This window comes from Gossypium raimondii, chromosome 11 (assembly GCF_025698545.1).
Source record: "Gossypium raimondii isolate GPD5lz chromosome 11, ASM2569854v1, whole genome shotgun sequence".
NCBI lineage: Eukaryota > Viridiplantae > Streptophyta > Magnoliopsida > Malvales > Malvaceae > Gossypium > Gossypium raimondii.
Window position 1 is genome coordinate 604,104 of NC_068575.1, and position 21,130 is coordinate 625,233.

The 21,130-nt window shown below is 30.3% G+C and overlaps 2 protein-coding genes across 14 annotated transcripts; one reads left to right on the plus strand and one right to left on the minus strand.

Annotated features, from left to right (window-relative positions):
* Positions 1 to 2,550: 2,550 nt before the first annotated feature.
* Positions 2,551 to 12,109, minus strand: LOC105761747 (uncharacterized). Of its 13 annotated transcripts, none has more exons than XM_052623243.1 (12): positions 11,866 to 12,107; positions 11,492 to 11,662; positions 10,756 to 10,878; positions 9,012 to 9,134; positions 8,143 to 8,265; positions 7,269 to 7,391; positions 6,400 to 6,522; positions 4,842 to 5,144; positions 4,156 to 4,335; positions 4,058 to 4,084; positions 3,550 to 3,615; positions 2,551 to 3,249 (listed from the first exon to the last, which is right to left on the minus strand). In XM_052623243.1, exons 2-12 carry the CDS (start codon positions 11,648 to 11,650, stop codon positions 2,812 to 2,814), a joined length of 1,788 nt encoding a protein of 595 aa, XP_052479203.1. In that variant the 5' UTR covers positions 11,651 to 11,662; positions 11,866 to 12,107; the 3' UTR covers positions 2,551 to 2,811. The 13 variants fall into 13 exon arrangements, with proteins under 13 accessions (XP_052479203.1, XP_052479204.1, XP_052479209.1 ...); XM_052623244.1 differs by having other exon boundaries at positions 11,860 to 12,107; XM_052623249.1 differs by lacking the exon at positions 6,400 to 6,522 and having other exon boundaries at positions 11,866 to 12,109.
* A 318-nt stretch (positions 12,110 to 12,427) lies between these two features.
* On the plus strand, positions 12,428 to 15,457 carry LOC105761752 (uncharacterized). Its single transcript, XM_052623259.1, has 4 exons — positions 12,428 to 12,851; positions 13,151 to 13,340; positions 13,610 to 13,888; positions 14,810 to 15,457. The coding sequence occupies exons 3-4, from the start codon at positions 13,658 to 13,660 to the stop codon at positions 15,101 to 15,103; spliced, it is 525 nt and encodes a 174-aa protein (XP_052479219.1). The 5' UTR covers positions 12,428 to 12,851; positions 13,151 to 13,340; positions 13,610 to 13,657; the 3' UTR covers positions 15,104 to 15,457.
* The last annotated feature ends 5,673 nt before the right edge of the window (positions 15,458 to 21,130 follow it).

A 21,130-nucleotide genomic window follows, 5' to 3' on the forward strand; every position in this document is an offset into this window, starting at 1 on the left:
TCTTTGGTTTAACATAAAATGACTACTTTGTCTATTTTTTTAGTTACCTAACTATCTTAGATTTTGAGTATTTTCATAAGTAGATGTATTTTTGTAAACTTAAAATCTAGTCATGCTACTTCTAATTTTAGGAATTTAGATATTATTCGATAAACTTAAAAATTAAGTATTAAAAAAAATAAGTGTTGAAAAAATAGGTATTGAAAATTTAAGTTGTAAAATCTATTTTATATTCTACTTAAAATTAATTATAGAATATAATTAGATTGTTTGATAAATATAAATATTAAATTATAAAAATTATATTCTAAATTTTATCCTCAATTTTAAATATTTCACCTTAATCTAAAGAAAAGTCAAATTTTAAACCTAAAGTTTTATAGCATAATATAATATTATAATAAATAAAATAAAATAAAATTAATTGGAAATATCCTCTATTAAGGGATAAATAGCTCTTACTTATTTATAATGTTTCACACTTTTTTGTTTTTGTATAAAAGATTCTATTAGATTGTTTCTATTTTGGATTATCAAACAAGGTGTGAAAAAAAATCAAATCATTGAAAATTTAGATTTATCTGTTAACACTATTAAAAAATCAAATCCAAAATAAGCTTAGATTAAATTATTAACTTTTCATAGGGCCAAAAAGGCAATTATTCCATTTAATTAAAAGGGTAAAAAGACTTGGATTTAATGTTTTAATTTATGAGGGCCTAAAAGAAAATTTTCCCATCTAGCCAAAGGGGTTATATAGGTTAATATCAATAAGAAGTGTGCATGTGCATATACCATATTTTAGACAATCCCTTACTTTATCCAATTCCTCAAAAAACCACAAGTTTAAGATCTTGAAATCAAACTTAGCATTTTCTTTGAGTTTCAAACATTGATGTACCTCTTTTGATCATTGTTGTTCTAGTTTCTTAAGCTTCTCTGTTAATTCGAGTAATCTCCGCTTCACCTCATCTTCTGTTAATTTGTCGTCCTCATATTCGCTCTTGATTTCTTGGTACTTTTTCATAATGTCTCGAGCATTAGATCGCACGAGTCATTTCATGCGATTTGATTTGGTGGAGACAGTTGAGAACAAAATTAGAGGCTTTCCTTTTTTTGCCAAATGTACACACACAAAATATCCAAATAAGTGAAACAGACTAAATTAAAATTAAATTAGAATCAAATTCTATTAATTAAATCTGAACTAAGGACCAAATCACACGTCTGACAGACAATGGAGGACCAAAATGGATATTACACCTTCCAACAAAAACATGCAGATCCGGGGGGACACAAACGGGTCAACGGACGTCATTCTCACAATTTATTATTTTCTATATTTGTTCTTTTAGCTTTTTTCAGAATGTCAAAAGCTTATTACTGTTGAATCAAGATATAGAGGATTTAGTTTCCTTACTTGATGGTTAGATGTTCACTCTCCTAACTATTTTGGGTCAAATCGTACTAATCGCGTTGTTATTAAAATTTTATCTTTCTCTTCTAATTCATCCAAAATTTGTAACATTATACCAAAATATCTAATGTGGTACCAATATTTCTAGTGGAAATAATTGGTTAATGGTATACCAAAAGTTTCCTATTCCTGCTCGTGTGTGTGGATTGATAGCCTATATCAAAATTTGTTAGATACATTTTGCTCTTACTTAAAAAATAGGTAAATTAGTCCATAAAGTAAACTGTTTTTTTCTATTAAAAAATTCACTCATTTCTATTGTTAAAAGCGGACATAACTAACAAAATAATTAAATAGTGACATGTGACATTCCATGTGTACCTCATGTTGACGTACATGAACTAATTTTTAACAATAGAAATGAATGAAACTTTTAATAAAATAACCAATTTACTCTTTCATCTAATGTATAATGACTATTTTGACCATTTTTTAGTCACCCAACTATATTGAATTTTTGGATATTTTCATTTTTGCATTAGCCAACTGTCACCAAAAAGAAGAAATTGACTAGTTGAGTGATATTTTATAACTTTTCATAGATAAGTGACCAAAAAATAAATGTACTAATAATTGAAAGACCATTTTGTAACTTTTCATAATTGAACAACCAAAATTAAATTTACTAATAATTGGGTGACTATTAATAAAATTTGCCCTTACTTTTAATAGCTTCATAAATATGAAATAATTTAAAACAGTTATTTCATATAATTTTAACTTAATGCTTTTAATAGTGATTTTTAATTCATACCTCTACAATTGCGTTTAAATTCAATCTCTCTGCATAGGTTGCCTTAATTTATCTAAACTCATCTAAACTGATAAGACTATTAACTATATTTAATAAATTGGAAAATTAAGTATTAAAAAATAACTAAGAAAAATAAGTAATAAATGAAGTACTCATGTCTGTCACATAGATAAGGATCTTTTAAAAATATGGAAAAATTTTAAAAAACTAAGTTTATCATATTGGATACATAATTATTTTAATACTCACACTCAAATCTGACACTTAATAAACTGGTAAAATAACTAACACAGTTTCATATATATAAAGCACATGGTGATGAAATATATCAATGTCTCAAAAACCATATAATATAAATGATTGCAAAACACCAAGTCCAAGCAAAACACCCAAGTATCCATATAGTTTTTTTTTTTTTTTAAACCCAAAACCAAATAGTTTAAATAGAGAAAAGTAAATATTGAAACCCAAAGTGCATCAAATCAAATAAGTTCAGTGTATTTTGCTGCGAATGCAAAACACCCTTTTGATTCTCAGCAATGAGAGCTGAGTCACCTTTGATCTCTCCAACTTCCTTTTTTTAGCCTCCTCCAAGAATATGTGTGTGAGCAAAGTAGGCAAGCAAATTCTTCCTTAACAAATCATCAGCAAATCCCACTTGAAAACCAACTTCCTTAGCCTTTTTAAGTGTTGCCTCCCACTTCTTTAACGTATCCAAGTCCAATTTCTCAGCTGAAAAATCTTCCATCTCTTTTACTGCAGCACAAAACAGAACTAGAGCTGTAGTATGGCTAAACTCAACTTTTGCAAAATCCTTTACGATTTGGCTCGCAATAGGTTGAAGGTAGCTTGGAATTTCCCCCCAACGAAGTTTCTTCAACTCTTCTGGTAAACCTTGAAAATCTTCTGGCTCCACTTGTTTGTTGCCTTGGACATAAACTTGGTTTTTCAAATCATTAAAAGCAGAGGGTAGAGGTGGAGACATTGCAGAATGACCATTACCAAGATCTAGAGAAAACTGAAACAATAAACATAAAAAACCATAAATTATGAGAATGGTATGTATATGATTATACATATGTATTTGTTGAGATTTAATGTGATGTACTTAAAAAATACAAATTCATGGATTTAATAAATAATCATAGATGATGGATATTGCAAGATGATTATGTTGATTAATGAACAAGGTTTCTTGATGATCAAGTAATAGCCTTATAACTAGAATAAAAATTTCTAAAGACTAAATAATGTTCCCAAATTTTTTTGGTTGGTTGTTCTCAAATACTACTTGGGTCAGCTAATGTACATATCATACCTTTTCTTTTACTGCCTCAATGAATCGACCATCGAAATATAAACCTAAATTATTCACGATGTGATCCTGAAATTTAATTAAAAAGATGTAAGAGCATGTTCAAAAATGACATGAGACATCAAGATAAAGAAAAAGAAAAGAAAACTTATAAAAGATAAAAATACATGAATCCATGTCCAATGTATTATTGCTAAGTCTAAAAATACAACTATAGTGAAAAAGAAATTATGATTATAATGTGACTTATAAATAATGTAGCAATATATAGAGGTAGCAAACATGGCCATCCAAATTCTTCTAAGTGCATCAATTTTTTTTATTTGATATATGTTAATGACATGGAAAAAATTGTTGAAATATCATTAAATAATTAGAAAAAGGATCATAGATGATATGATGAGAAGGATCCATAAAATAATTTCTCCCTTTAATACATAAATTTCATGCAGCATCAATAAATAATAACATGACACCGTCAATATTAAATTAAATAAAAATATATACATACCATATTAGTGAAAGGGTTCTCAGAGTCCTGAAAAATCAAATTAAAAAGTTAGTGGAGATTTAGATTGAGTAATTAAATTTTGTAAAAATTTAACATACCTCACGTGCTTTTTGTTTTATCTCCAACTTGCTTGCTACTTCGAGCAATCTTTGCTTCGCCCCAGGTGTTTTTAAACCATATTTTTTAGCTATTTCTTTGCAGTCTTGCCTAATTTCTTCCACATCCTGTCGTGCTGGCCATTGCTTGGTGTGCACTAATTCCATATCTGACTTTTTGTCCTTCCTTTCCCAAAATATACAAACAAAATAGGTGTTAAAAGAAACAAGCATAGTTACATTGTAGATACAATGATTTTTTGAATCATCTATTACGATATATTGTCGACTCTAAAAGTAAAAATCATTCTCAGATTTTAGTTAGTTTATTTAGAAAAACACTTCTCAACCCCAACCATGATTTCAAACTAAAAAACACAAAGTGAAAATTTTTAGCTTTTGATTTTTGAAAAATTTCTTTTAAATGAAACTATTTTTTTATCTCCTCGTTGAATCTTATATTTTACAAAATCACCTTTAAAATAAATGTTTTATATTTCTAAAAACAATTTTTAACAAAAATGATAAACACTTTTGTAAAACATTTTATCACAATACTTTTCAATAATAAACTAGCTTAAAAGAAGCATAACTTATAATGCAGAGTCCAATCCGTGCTAGTAGTTGCTAGTGGCATTTTTGCCTTCAATATATAAAAATAATTATTAAATTCAATGAGGAGAATTTACCTGCTCTAGCTGCCTGTTAAGCCGATCTGTCATTATCTTGTTTATTTGCTTCTCATCTTTCTCTCCAAGCTGTTCGAGGGTTAATTTTTTATTTTTCGGTTCTAGTGATTGATGGAAGTTGCATTGTTCCTCTGTGCCCTTTTCTCTAGCATCCAAGCTTCTTTTAATGCCTATACTCCTCTTCGAGTCATTCATCTGGTTACGATTAAGCAACCCTTCGCTCTCTTGATTCGAGTAGTTCACTTGTCCTTCAGAGATAGCTTCATGGGATGAAGTGCTAGCGATGCTCATATTGGCACGAATCTGAGAAATTTAGATTAAAGCAAATCATTGAAACGAAAAGAACAGAAAAACATAAATGATTTGCGGGTTAGCGGCATCAAAATCATCATTCAAATCAGCAAAACAGAACCATATGGAAGGATATTGATTCAAGGTAAATAAATTATGCAAAATCAAAACAAGATATGATACTGAATCAGTAAATTTAACCATACGTACTTCTACTGCCGTGAAGAAAAGAGAGAGAAGGGTCAGGTGTCGAAGAGTAAAACTGAAGAAACGAAGGAATTGAGATAGAATTTAAAATAAGGCCAACTTCCATCACGGAAAACTTTAGATTTTAACTACCTCTGTGTAAATTTGAAACAAGAATATTCATGGAAAATTAGCAAAGAAACTTAACATATGTATTAGTCGAGATTTAATGTGATGTCATTACTAACACTAACTCAACAAATTCATGGGTTTAATAAATAATCATAGATGATGGATATTGCAAGATGATTATGTTCGTTAATGAAATAGGTATTATTAATAAGTAAAAATCTTAATGAAAAATGTTTCTTGGTGGACAAGTAATAGTCTTATAAATAGACTATAGGGTTTAGCGTATAAAATTAAGTAGCCGAAGGAAAATGACATTCTTATGGGATCTTTTGTGAGGATGGTTTGTAGTTTTATCCCTGCAATATAAGCTAGTGAGGTCAAACAATGTTATATAATGTCTTTAATGAGTATATCTAATTTTTTTCTTTTTAGTTTGTGTTGATAACGTTTCAACCATTAATCCCTGCAACTAATATCAAAACTATGGTTCAAGACTCAACATAGTGAAATCATGAGTCATTTCGTGAGAATTTGTTCTTGCAAATTTGGATTGTGAGTTTGAAGACATACAAGAAAAGTATATGTTTGTAACAAGGTGGACAATTCAATTGATTTGGCACTTCTTCAACAATGTTATTTAGATTGAAGGACAAAAATTTTGCATAACAAAACAACAGTATAATAGCAGTAAACAGCAGGAAGAAAAAATTTAACCGGAAAGATGGACGAAGAGCAAGTTCAAGAATGACATGAGACGGAAAGAACAGAAAAACACAACTGCATCAAAATCTTCTTTCCAATCAGCAAAACAAAAAAATTCTAGTGCATCAGAAAAGAGAATTATTGTAAGTAATATTCTTTTACGTATCATTGATATATAAATTTCATGCATTATCAGTAAATAATAACATGACACGTATCATTAAATTAAACAAAAAAGTATGCATACCATCATACGAGACTGAAGGTTTCCAACTGAGAACTCTCTCTCTTGAAAATTCATCGAATTGGTTGTTGGTCCCACTCCATGTGGTGTTAGCATGCTAGGAGTGTTCATTATTGAGGCATGGGTCTGTGAAATTTAGATTAGATCACAAAAAAACACAAACGGTTTGCAGATCAACGGGAAATCAGCCAAACAAAACCATATTGGCTCAAGTAAAGAAATTATGCAAAATTAAAGCAATTTATGGTATTGAATTAGTAAAGTCAACTGTACATTCTTCCATTGCAGTGAAGAAAAGAGAGAGCATGTAATGCAATGTATTAAGCAAGATATAATATTGAATTAGTAACTGCAAGATTTTGATCAACAATATTAAGCCCCGGATATGCTGATGAAAAACCATAAATGATGAGAACGGTATTTATATGATTATCATAAAGCATCAGTAAATAATAATATGACACATCGTCATTAAATTAAATAAAAAATAATGCATACCAAAGTATCGTGGTTCACAGCTCTTGTTGAGGTTTGAAAATCCAAATTAAAAAGTTAAAAATTGGAGACTTAACTCAAGTCTCCAATCTCTTCATTGGAATCTTTTAGGATTGATCTGTTGTTATCGATGCTCTTTTTGGCACAGATATGTGAAATTTAGATCAAATCAAATCATTGAATGGAAAAGAATAGAAAAACACAGTTCCATCAAAATCCTTTTTCCAATCAGCAAAACAAAAAAATTCTAGTGCATTAGAAAAGAGAATTATTATAAGTAATATTCTTTTATAAATCATCGATATATAAATTTCAAGCATTATCAGTAAATAATAACATGACACATATCATTAAATTAAACAAAAAAGTATACATACCATCATAGGAGACTGAAGGTTTCCAACTGAGAACTCTCTCTCTTGAAAATTCATCGAATTGGTTGCTGGTGTCACTCCATGTGGTGTTAGCATGCTAGGAGTGTTCATTATCGAGGCATGTGTCTGTGAAATTTAGATTAGATCACAAAAAAACACAAACGGTTTGCAGATCAATGGGTAATCAGCAAAACAAAACCATATTGGCTCAAGTAAAGAAATTATGCAAAATTAAAGCAATTTATGATATTGAATTAGTAAAGTCAACTGTACATTCTTCCATTGCAGTGAAGAAAAGAGAGAGCATGTAATGCAACAATGTATTAAGCAAGATATAATATTGAATTAGTAAATGCAAGATTTTGATCAACAATATTAAGCCCCGGATATGCTAATGAAAAACCATAAATTATGAGAATGGTATTTATATGATTATCATAAAGCATCAGTAAATAATAATATGACACATCGTCATTAAATTAAATAAAAAATAATGCATACCAAAGTATCGTGGTTCACAGCTCTGGTTGAGGTTTGAAAATCCAAATTAAAAAGTTAAAAGTAAGATTGGAGACTCAACTCAAGTCTCCAATCTCTTCATTGGAATCTTTAAGGATTGATCTGTTATCGATGCTCTTTTTGGCACAGATATGTGAAATTTAGATCAAATCAAATCATTAAAAGGAAAAGAATAGAAAAACACAACTGCATCAAAATCTTTTTTCCAATCAGCAAAACAAAAAAATTCTAGTGCATTAGAAAAGAGAATTATTATAAGTAATATTCTTTTATAAATCATCGATATATAAATTTCAAGCATTATCAGTAAATAATAACATGACACATATCATTAAATTAAACAAAAAAGTATGCATACCATCATACGAGACTGAAGGTTTCCAACTGAGAACTCTCTCTCTTGAAAATTCATTGAATTGGTTGCTGGTGTCACTCCATGTGGTGTTAGCATGCTAGGAGTGTTCATTATTGAGGCATGGGTCTGTGAAATTTAGATTAGATCACAAAAAAACACAAACGGTTTGCAGATCAACGGGAAATCAGCAAAACAAAACCATATTGGCTCAAGTAAAGAAATTATGCAAAATTAAAGCAATTTATGGTATTGAATTAGTAAAGTCAACTGTACATTCTTCCATTGCAGTGAAGAAAAGAGAGAGCATGTAATGCAATGTATTAAGCAAGATATAATATTGAATTAGTAACTGCAAGATTTTGATCAACAATATTAAGCCCCGGATATGCTGATGAAAAACCATAAATGATGAGAACGGTATTTATATGATTATCATAAAGCATCAGTAAATAATAATATGACACATCGTCATTAAATTAAATAAAAAATAATGCATACCAAAGTATCGTGGTTCACAGCTCTTGTTGAGGTTTGAAAATCCAAATTAAAAAGTTAAAAATTGGAGACTCAACTCAAGTCTCCAATCTCTTCATTGGAATCTTTTAGGATTGATCTGTTGTTATCGATGCTCTTTTTGGCACAGATATGTGAAATTTAGATCAAATCAAATCATTGAATGGAAAAGAATAGAAAAACACAACTGCATCAAAATCTTTTTTCCAATCAGCAAAACAAAAAAATTCTAGTGCATTAGAAAAGAGAATTATTATAAGTAATATTCTTTTATAAATCATCGATATATAAATTTCAAGCATTATCAGTAAATAATAACATGACACATATCATTAAATTAAACAAAAAAGTATACATACCATCATAGGAGACTGAAGGTTTCCAACTGAGAACTCTCTCTCTTGAAAATTCATCGAATTGGTTGCTGGTGTCACTCCATGTGGTGTTAGCATGCTAGGAGTGTTCATTATCGAGGCATGTGTCTGTGAAATTTAGATTAGATCACAAAAAAACACAAACGGTTTGCAGATCAATGGGTAATCAGCAAAACAAAACCATATTGGCTCAAGTAAAGAAATTATGCAAAATTAAAGCAATTTATGATATTGAATTAGTAAAGTCAACTGTACATTCTTCCATTGCAGTGAAGAAAGAGAGAGCATGTAATGCAACAATGTATTAAGCAAGATATAATATTGAATTAGTAAATGCAAGATTTTGATCAACAATATTAAGCCCCGGATATGCTGATGAAAAACCATAAATTATGAGAATGGTATTTATATGATTATCATAAAGCATCAGTAAATAATAATATGACACATCGTCATTAAATTAAATAAAAAATAATGCATACCAAAGTATCGTGGTTCACAGCTCTGGTTGAGGTTTGAAAATCCAAATTAAAAAGTTAAAAGTAAGATTGGAGACTCAACTCAAGTCTCCAATCTCTTCATTGGAATCTTTAAGGATTGATCATTATCGATGCTCTTTTTGGCACAGATATGTGAAATTTAGATCAAATCAAATCATTAAAAGGAAAAGAATAGAAAAACACAACTGCATCAAAATCTTTTTTCCAATCAGCAAAACAAAAAAATTCTAGTGCATTAGAAAAGAGAATTATTATAAGTAATATTCTTTTATAAATCATCGATATATAAATTTCAAGCATTATCAGTAAATAATAACATGACACATATAATTAAATTAAACAAAAAGTATACATACCATCATAGGAGACTGAAGGTTTCAATCGAGAACTCTCTCTTGAAAATTCATCGAATTGGTTGCTGGTGTCACTCCATGTGGTGTTAGCATGCTAGGAGTGTTCATTATCGAGGCATGTGTCTGTGAAATTTAGATTAGATCACAAAAAAACACAAACGGTTTGCAGATCAATGGGTAATCAGCAAAACAAAACCATATTGGCTCGAGTAAAGAAATTATGCAAAATTAAAGCAATTTATGATATTGAATTAGTAAAGTCAACTGTACATTCTTCCATTGCAGTGAAGAAAAGAGAGCATGTAATGCAACAATGTATTAAGCAAGATATAATATTGAATTAGTAAATGCAAGATTTTGATCAACAATATTAAGGCCCGGATATGCTGAAGAAAAACCATAAATTATGAGAGTGTTATTTATATATCTGATTACCATAAAGCATCAGTAAATAATAATATGACACATCATCATTAAATTAAACAAAAAATAATGCATACCAAAGTATCATGGTTCCCAGCTCTTGTTAAGGTCTGAAAATCCAAATTAAAAAGTTAAAAGTAAGATTGGAGACTCAACTCAAGTCTCCAATCTCTTCATTGGAATCTTTAAGGATTGATCTGTTATCGATGCTCTTTTTGGCACAGATATGTGAAATTTAGATCAAATCAAATCATTAAAAGGAAAAGAATAGAAAAACACAACTGCATCAAAATCTTTTTTCCAATCAGCAAAACAAAAAAATTCTAGTGCATTAGAAAAGAGAATTATTATAAGTAATATTCTTTTATAAATCATCGATATATAAATTTCAAGCATTATCAGTAAATAATAACATGACACATATCATTAAATTAAACAAAAAAGTATACATACCATCATAGGAGACTGAAGGTTTCCAACTGAGAACTCTCTCTCTTGAAAATTCATCGAATTGGTTGCTGGTGTCACTCCATGTGGTGTTAGCATGCTAGGAGTGTTCATTATCGAGGCATGTGTCTGTGAAATTTAGATTAGATCACAAAAAAACACAAACGATTTACAGATCAACGAAAAATCAGCAAAACAAAACCATATTGGCTCGAGTAAAGAAATTATGCAAAATTAAAGCAATTTATGATATTGAATTAGTAAAGTCAACTGTACATTCTTCCATTGCAGTGAAGAAAAGAGAGAGCATGTAATGCAACAATGTATTAAGCAAGATATGATATTAAGTTTTAAAGAATGACATGCGACATTTAAGTTTAAGAAAAAGAAAGGAAAACTTTGAACCCATATTGCTAAGTCTAAAACACAACTATAGTGAAAAAGAAATTATGATTATAATGTGACTTAAAATAATGTAGGAATATCAAATATGGCCATCCAAATTCTTCTAAATGCATTAAAAATTCAGAAAAATTGAACATGTATATGTTAGGCATAAATTTTATATTTGATATTCAAGTAAAATAGTTAAACCTCTAAAAATAAATTTAGTGCATCAGAAAAGAAAAGAGAATTATTACAAGTAATAATTTTTTTATGTACGGTCAATATATAAATTTTATGCACTACTAATAAAAAATAAATTCATCATCATTAAATTAAATAAAAAATTTATACTTACCATATTAGGATCAAAGTTGCTTGCACTCGGTGTCAAGTAGTTCTCACTTGGGATCTCTTCCACTTGATAGATGGGATTGGTTGCTGGTGGCATACTATCATTCACGATGTTGCCAGGGACATGAAAAGCATCGGAGGATGGCGAGTTAACTAAGCTCATCTTGGCACGGATCTAAGAAATTTAGATTAGATCAAATCATTGAAACCAAAAAACAGAAAAACACAAACGATTTGCAGGTGAAAGGCATCAAAATCTTCTTACAAATCAGCAAAATAAAGCTATATGGAATGATATGAACTCAAAGTAAAGAAATGATGCAAAATGAAAGCAAGACATGATATTGGATAAGAAAATTCAACAGTAAGTACTTCTACCAGTGAAGAGAAGAGAGAGGAGGTCAGGTGTGAGAGAGTACACCGAAGAAACTAAGAAAGTTTTCAATGAGGTGGGATGAAAAATAAGCCTAATTTCCATCACCAAAAGCTCGAGATTTTAACTTCCTCTTTGTAAAATTGTCGCGAGAAGATTACTGGAAAATTAGCAGGAAATTTGGAGCCATATGCTTCAACGAAAACGCGTGCGCAGTGCGGTTAGGTAATAAGGTTTGACTGTATTTTTAAAATGGTCGGTATTTAGTGGTTTGAATTAGAAAAGAAGTTTTTTTTACCACTTTATTTTTTAATTTTTTTCTTTTGTAAAGTCATTTCAATTTTCTTAGCACGACTATTTTACTTCATTTCGACAGTAATGGATAAACACAAATAATATTGTTAAAGTTGAATATGCTCGCGCCCATCGCGAGAAAGTTATGTTGAAGTTGAATATGCTCGCGCCCATCGCGAGAAGCCATTGTAATATGCGCGCGCGTGAAAATATAAAAGTCCATGGTGGGACCGTTTCTCATCTACCGACGTTATTTTTATTAATTGTATTGTTTGGTGGTCTCTACAACCCTGAAGTTTCATACTCCTTCGGTTCACTATTTCACTTTCTTCCTCTTGCAATAATCAAGCAATTTTGGCCTTGATTTCAGTTTGAACCATCAATGGCGGAAGACACGACCAAATCCAACATGGACAGAGATTTTATAGAACTGTTGTTGGAGCTTGTAGATGACCTCGACCACCACAGAAACACATGGTCTGCAAGGGAAGCTATGCTTCTTGGTGCCGGAGAGCTATCTGCGACCAGCAATTTCACAGCTCGGCTTAAAAAGCCGGAGGCTGAAGAGCAATCCGTGGCCGACTATTCTTGCCAACGACGGCTTAAAGTGAAAAAAAAATTAGAAATCATGCCCATTGATTCGTCTAGAACAGCTTTTCCAGAAGTTCGTCGGAGTAGGATGAAGATGATGGAAAAGGTACGACTCAAATCAGTTTGCTTTCAATCTCAAAATCGGTTGTCAAATTAAGATCATTAAATTCTATTCAAAATCTCGAAATAAAGATAAGCTTTCTCTAACCAACGAATTCCTTTGTTTCTTATGCTTAACTCTTCGGCGGCGGTGTTCTTTTCTCTGTCTTCTCTTCACCGATATCGATACTTGAAACCTGTAAGTACTCCTAATTCTACTAATTCGCTATCGTGTCCTTCTTCGTAATTTTTCTGTTGTTCTGAATTGGGAATTCTGAGTTAAATTTCTCAGATCCGTACGAGAAGATGGGTTATGGCATGGCAGAACTGGAGCATCAGTCTATGTCGAATGGAAGCAAGAAAAGAATTCTGAAATTTGTTGCCGATGACTTCTTGAGACAAGAAGCAGAACTAAAAAGAAACAGAGGGATATCCGGTACTGGAGACAAAAAGAGCGAAAATTTACGATGATCCAACAGAAAGAGGGATAAATAACGTAAGTCTCTTAATCAAACTACTAATTCATATTCAATTTATTTTTATAAATCTGCAAGTAGGGCTGTAAATGATTAATATTCATTTGTTTGTGTTGAGCTCATTTCATAAACTGAGCCTCAAAATCTAGATTTTTTTCCCAAAATGGTCCCTGTCTAGTGTCTAGTCCAAAAATCCTTGGAAATGGTAATATCTTTTAACAGTTGGTCCAAAAATCCTTGCATTGACAATGCTGTAGATTGTCTCTTAATACCTGCTTTGTGTGAAAAGAATGGTAAGATAACAAATTGGAGATGCAAGTGGCAACGCGTGGTGGAGATGCTGCTGATGAGCATGAAAACGAAATATGTGCTGAAAGCCACTAACATCGGGAAAACGAAAGCTTCTCAACAAGTTCTCTGCCATCGCAACCAAATCAAAATGCAATGGCCAATACAATCTGATCCCCTAGTGATTATCCATGTGATCCAAGAAACTGACCGCAAGTGCAAGGATGCTGTATTAGCAGAAGCCAAGGCGAAGTGGCGACTTGATCGACAACGATCAGAGGTACGTAAATTATTAGAATTTATTTACTAAATTTAATTTCATGATCTAAATCTCTAATTTAATTTTTTTAGAACTTGATCCACAACTATTAGAGGTACCTAAATTATTAGGAATTTTTCACTAACTTTAATTTCATGATCTAAATCTCTAATTTAATTTTTTTTTAACTTGATTTTTCAGGACTTGTATGAAAAAGCAGGTTTAATTTCATGATCTAAATCTTTAATTTAAATTTTTTTTAACTTTATTTTCCAGGACTTGAAAGAAAAAAAACACTTTTGAAGCCGGAAGCAATGTTAAACGGACTTTTGGAGTCAGAAATGCTTTTCAACCCAAAAGTAAAAGCAATTTCTTTTTAGTTATCAAAAGTACTTTTTGACAGTAATACTAAACATTTAAATCTTAAACTAAATTTTTTAAAAGTACTTGTCAAAGTTAACTTTTCCATAACACTTTTTAAAAGCACTTTTAAAAGTAATGTTAAACTAATCCTAACTTCTCCTTCTCATGTTTCTTTTATGTCTTTCAAATGCATAACCACACATCAAATCTCAATTGAGTTTTATGTAGTCATGTATAGAGGTGTAATCGAGCCGAGCTGAGCTCGATTTAAAATTCGGAACTTGATACTTGACTCGAGATATAATTGAGCTACTCGAGTTCGAAATTGGCTCAATAATTAAGTTTAAAATTAATAACATATTAAGGAAATAATGTAATTTAAACTCAGCTCAACAACTATTAAATCGAATTCGAATTCTTTTCAAGTTAAATTCGAGTAGCTTGTGAGCAACAATATCTCATTTACACAACATTCTCACAATTCACACGGTATTCAAAATCCATTTTTCCAGAGTTAAGCACAGAATTTATTTCATTGCTCTGAATTTATTACTTGTTTTTCATGTTTGTTTGTTCTAGATTTTTTTCCCACCTCCATGCAAGGTAAAAGTTACTGCAACTGATGATAAAACTCGTGAAGGAGTACAATCTGAATTCCGTGATTTGGAGAACCAACTTTATGACAAAGGCAACGACAAAGTGGAATGCAAAGATTTCCCAGGCTTGGCACAGGAATTAAAGAAAACGAGTTGGGGGAAAATTCCAGACTACCTCGAATCTATTGCAATCCAAGTCGAAAAAGATCGTGGAAAAACTACTGATATTTTCATATCCCCACTCAAGTTCTGCTCTGCGCTGCGATCAAAGAGATGAAAGATTTTCGGTTGGGGATTTGGATTTGGGTACCTTGAAAAAGTGGAGCGCGACACTTAATTACGCTAAGAAATATGGTTTTCAAGTGGGATTTGCTGATAATCTGTTGAAGAAGAATTTTCTTGCCTATTTTGCTATTCAATGTCTGCCCAAATCGACCGTAAAAATATAGCTTCCCAAGAGCAAATGGTTGTGTTGCTGTTGCTGTTGCTGGCTTGCTGCAGTCTATAAAAATATTGGCTTTAATGATATCTACATTTACTTTTCTGTATGTGTGAAGTTTATCTTATTTGAGATTAATGCTTTGTTAAACTGAGAAATTAAGTATTAAAAAAATTAAGAGTTTGAATTTAAGTTTTAAATTTTATTTGATATATTAATTAAAATTAAATACTGTATAAGATTAAATTCGTCGATTTCGTAAGAAATTAATTTAATCTATGTTTGATTATAAGTTCTAAGCTCAAATTTGAGTTTTCAATATCAAAATTAATGTAAAAGTATTAGTAGGCTCGAATTTGATTTCTTCCTGGCATGATAATTTCTTGCTATTTTAGAATTTTTAATTTTATTTTAATAAAATGATAAAATTATTATAATTTTCAAATTTCTTATAATTTTGCAAAATTTAAATCATTTTTAATAATTATTTAATGATTTTAATGATATTCACAATATTTACGACTTTAAAATACTTTAAAATATTATTTATATTTTAATAAATTTGAAAAAATTAAATAGTTTTTACATTTTAACAATGATAGTTTCTTTTTACTTCTAATCCTTGAACACCGACTCGGTTAGAAAAATTACTAAATTACCTTTATGTATTTTAATGGTAATTTTATTTTTTACATTTTAAATAAAATCAATAAAATAAATTATAAATGAGAAGGTTTGAACTTATACCATTAACTAATGTTTTATTTTTGTATATTTTGATATTATGACACAAAAGTTTTGACCCATATTTTTATTATATTAATAATCTCATTGATTGAATTTATGTCACAAATTAACTCAATACTAAATTAACACAAACATACGTTGGTCTGGCGGGGTGATGCAACTGGTGAGTACACCGTTAGGAGTGGTTATAAAAGATTATTACAGGGAGAGGATACATCTGAGCCTAGACACTACAATAATGGTCACACCATTTTCTACAAGAAGCTGCGGCAGACAAATTTGCCATCAAAAGTTAAGATTACAATATGGAGGCTGTTTAATAACTACATTCCAACGTATTGGAATCTCCATTACAGAAGGCTTCGAAGTTCAGCAATCTGTCCTCGATGCTCAGAGGGAACTGAAGCGATAGAGCATGTTTTCCGAGATTGTATCATTGTAAAAGAAATATGACAACAGTTAGAAATAACATGGAATCAGGATGTATTACAGAGTGGGATTTAGAGACTGGTTAATGGATATTGTGTCTACCATTTCAACACGCAAATGTAGAACAGTGTTCTGTGCTCCTTGGGTCATTTGGACAACAAGGAATAAAGAGGTGCATGAAGGGATTAAAAAATCTTCACATGAATCAGTTGTTTTCATAAGAGAATACCTCAAGGAAATTGATGATATAGAGAGAAATTTACCTGCTAAGAGATTATGATGGAAAGATGGCGCCCACAAGATCCAGCGTTTATCAAAATAAACTTTGATGCAGCCTTCAAAAATCACACAAAACAATCATGTTCGAGCTTGGTAGGCAGGTGATGGGCTCAAGAATCATTCTGAATAGCTACATTCTTTCTTCTTTTGCTACTGAAGCATTGGCCTATCTCCAGACAGTATAAATGGGAATCGATCTGGGTTTTCGGAAAATGATAGTTGAAGGGGATACCCGATCGATTATCAGGAAACTGCAAATAGAACAAGATGACAGATCTGTTATAAGCGCCTATATTAAGGACTCGAAGGAGTTGAGTTAGAATTTCGAGAAACCGATGAGGAAAGCTAGCGTCGAGAAACCGAGGTGTTGGAAGAGCTGCGATGAAGACTGTGGAATTTTGATTTTGAGGAGATTACGTTTTTACAGTATTTTAGTGCTTGTTTGTAGCTGCATTCATTTTCAATGACGTGACAACACCATATTGTGACACATAATCAATATTACGTGAAAATTTGAAAACTTTAAATTTCTATAAAAATTCAAATATATAAATTAACAAAATAATAATAATTTCGAAATTTATATAAATTTAAAAAAAAACTCAAATTTGAAAATATATGTAAAAATTGAAAAGAAAATTAAAAAAAATATATTTTTAAAGAGTGAATTAAAATATTTGAAGTTTGGAGATAAATTTAAACTTCCATATTCAATTTATTTAATTAGCCCTAAAAATATTATTAATTTATTAAAAATTATAAGTAATGATGAACCGAGCTAAATTTAAATTGGGCCCAACCAAAAGTTTATATCTGTTTATTAAGTTCAAATCCGGTTCCGCCGAAAACAATAGCCTAAAATGAGCCCAAAGTTTAGACCCAACTTCCAAGCTTTCTCTAACCAACGAATTCCTTTGTTTTTCCTGCTTAACTCTTCGGCGGCGGCGGCGGCGGCCTTTTCTCTGTCTTCTCTTCACCGATATAGATACATTAAACCTGTAAGTCCTAAATCTACCAATTCGCTATCATATCCTTCTTTATAATTTTGCTGTTGTCCGACGAGAATCATTAACAAAAAATGAAGAAGAGTTCATCAAGTCATCCGTGCCAGAAATAGTGAAGGAACTTACTAATTCATATTCAATTTATTTTAATAAATCTGCTAGTTTGAAGGAACGGACATCTGTTAATCTTCATTTGTCTATTTTGAAAATTTGTTTGTCTGAGCCTCAAAATCTGGTTTTTATTTCCAAAATGGTCCTTGTCTAGCGGTGGGTGAGCAAACTTCGATACGATTCGAAAAAATTAAAAAAAATTCGAATTTCAAGTTAATTGAATCGAGTTATTCAAATTGTTCGAGTCTAACTCGAATAAGAAATTTTAAATTTCGAGTTCGAGTCGAGTTGAATTTTACAACTTGAATAATTCGAATAACAGATTAGTGTAAATACTCTTTTGGTCCCTGTCAATTTCAAAAATGAGCAAATTGGTCTCTTCTTTAATAAAAATTCAAATTTCAAAATAATTTTCAAAATTGAAAATAATTTTAAAATTCAAAATATTTATAAAAATTCTAAAATTTATACTTTTAAAAATTATTTTTAAAACAATCTAAAATATATGTAAAAAAAAGTTAAACTTTTAAAATTACTTCCAAAAATTCTTTTAAACTAAAAATATTCTAATTTATTGATCCTAAAGGAAAGTAGTTTATGTTTAATACATATTACAAACATACATGTGTGTATGCACATCAAATTCTGACATGCTTATAATATCTAGAAAAATATTATGTAAATGCATATTTATAAAAATATAAAAAAATAAATTTTAATTGAAATGGTAAAATTAATATTTCAAGATCATGGTAGCCTATATTGAAGTCCTACCATGAATGGATTTACATTGATTTATATAGATTTTTGTATTTCCCAATTAAATTGATGCCTAATTGATCAATGGCATCATCTCAATTAAAAACTTAAATATAGTATAAGATATATACACGTTTCTTAAAATAGAGTTTTCTTCGATACAATATGAATAAAAGCGAATAGCTACACTTGAACTGACCTAACCGTCTCAGGTCCATTGTTATTATTTTTTGTTCAAAACCAAGATATCTATTATAAGTAGTAGTAACTAATTCACTCGTTCGGAGTATTTTTTTGGAGAGGTAAACAGCTAGACATAAAATATATTCCATTCACATGAGCGGAGATTGAACCTCTGATAACATAGCTGAAATAATAGATGAACAATCACCACATTATATTTCATGATCAGTTCATTAATATTATTGTACCTTAGGTTCTTGCAACGTATGAAAACAAACATTTTTCTAAAAATTTAGTGGGATTTAATCTGCCTTTTAAGTCATGTAAGGGTGGAAATTTTGTTAAGAACAATTAAGGCTGACAGAGGCTAGCATCCTCTAAAATTTAAAATTAGTAAAGGTAAAATTATATTTTGGTTTCCCTCAAAATATAAAGATTTGATTTAATCTTTTAAAAATTATAAATATATAAACTATTAAAATAATAAAATTACAATTTTACTATTGTAAAAATTATAATTTAATTCCGTCCCCTAAATTTGTTTTCTAATTTTTGCCCTTGAGAACAATACAAGTTGTTTACTTCAATATGAGAATACATTATTGTATACTTGATCATTGAATAGCATATAAAGTTTGGATGCTCATAATATAATCGAGTTGGACAAAGAAACTTGTCTCTAGCTAGTAAAACAAAGGGCAGAAATAACATCTAGAACCATGCCTGTGCTATGGATTCGTATCCGATGCTTAGATCTAAAATTATATAAATTGTGAATGACTTTTTGCTAGGTGAAGTATTGTGATTGAGGAAAGAAATTGTAATTATAAAGTGATTTATAAATGAATAATATATCAACACATATTCAAATGAAAGTATTGGATATGATCATTCAGACTGTATTGAGCATGAATGTGTATCTAATGTTCAAATTCAAATAATATAATTGAAAATGATTACTAGGTAAATAAAAAACTAAGCCAATTGCATGGGGAAAGATGAAATAATTATAATTTGATTTATGATAAAATACACTTACGGTCATTGAACTATTAATAAGTATCGTTTTAGAAGAAAATGGGAAGAAAAATTTTGATTGGTGTCAAAGTGTAAAAAGAGAAAGCGATATAGTGACGATTTTAATAATTTAGTGATTTAAATGAAAACTTTCAAATAGTAACATTTTAAAGTTAAATGATTAAAAGATAGACTTTGTTATGTTGGTTAATATGAATGATAAGAAATATGCATACCATATATATTATTAGCAGTGAAGATTGCTTCAAAGTTCCTTGCTTTGTTGTAGTCCTGAAAACCAAGCTTAAAAGTTAAATTGAAGATTTAGATCATGAAATAGCAATATATATATATATATATATCAATGTCTTAGAATTTATATAATTCTAATAATTATCAACTTGAATTAACTTATGATATACTGATGGAGTGTTATTTTCTTAAGTCGTGAACCATTACTGGAATCTTCATTTTCTAAAGATCCTCATCTTATCAAAATTCTAAATGCAATTATAACACGATGCAAAACACAATACAAACACACGATTTCATACCAAAAAACCATATAGTCTAAGAGAAAAGTAAAGATAAAACGCTTAAATGCAAGAAAGCTCAATTCTAATGGTGACTTACCAAAGATTTTGCTGCAACTGCAACTGCAAAACATGAGAGCTCAGCAGCCACCTTTGATTCCCAAAACCCTTTTTTTTCTTTTTCAGTTTCGTCCAAAATTACTCGAGTGACAAAAGTAGGAACACAGATTCTTCTGCAACAGATTGTAAGCAAATCCCGCTTCAAAACCAAGTTCCTTAGCCTGGTTGAGTGTCGCGGCCCATTTTTTCAATGTGTCCCAGTTTAATTCCTTAATTGATACCTCTTCCATCTCTTTGATTGCGGCACAAACCAGAACTTGAATACTGTAATGGCAAAAATCGGTAGCTTTTCCACGAACATTTTCGATTCGGGTCACAATCGGTTTGAGGTAGTCCGGTGTTTTATACCAGCCAATGTTGTTCAATGCTTGTTCTAAGCCATGGAAGTCGGTAACAGCCACTTTCTTGTTGTCCTTGTCACAAAGTTGGTTTTCTAATTCACTAAAAGTAGAGTACTGCAACTCCTCACGAGTAAATAAACTTCCATGATCTTGATCTTGAGCAGCACTAATAAGCCATGGCCATGTTGAAGAAAGCTGCAACAAGACAAAAAAGAAGAAGAAGAAAGAAAACCAGTCATATTTATGAGAATGATGTGGGTATGATTATATATAAATTAGTTGATATTTAATAAGATTACATAAAAAGTGAATTTCAAATTCATTACTACCATGCATTTAATA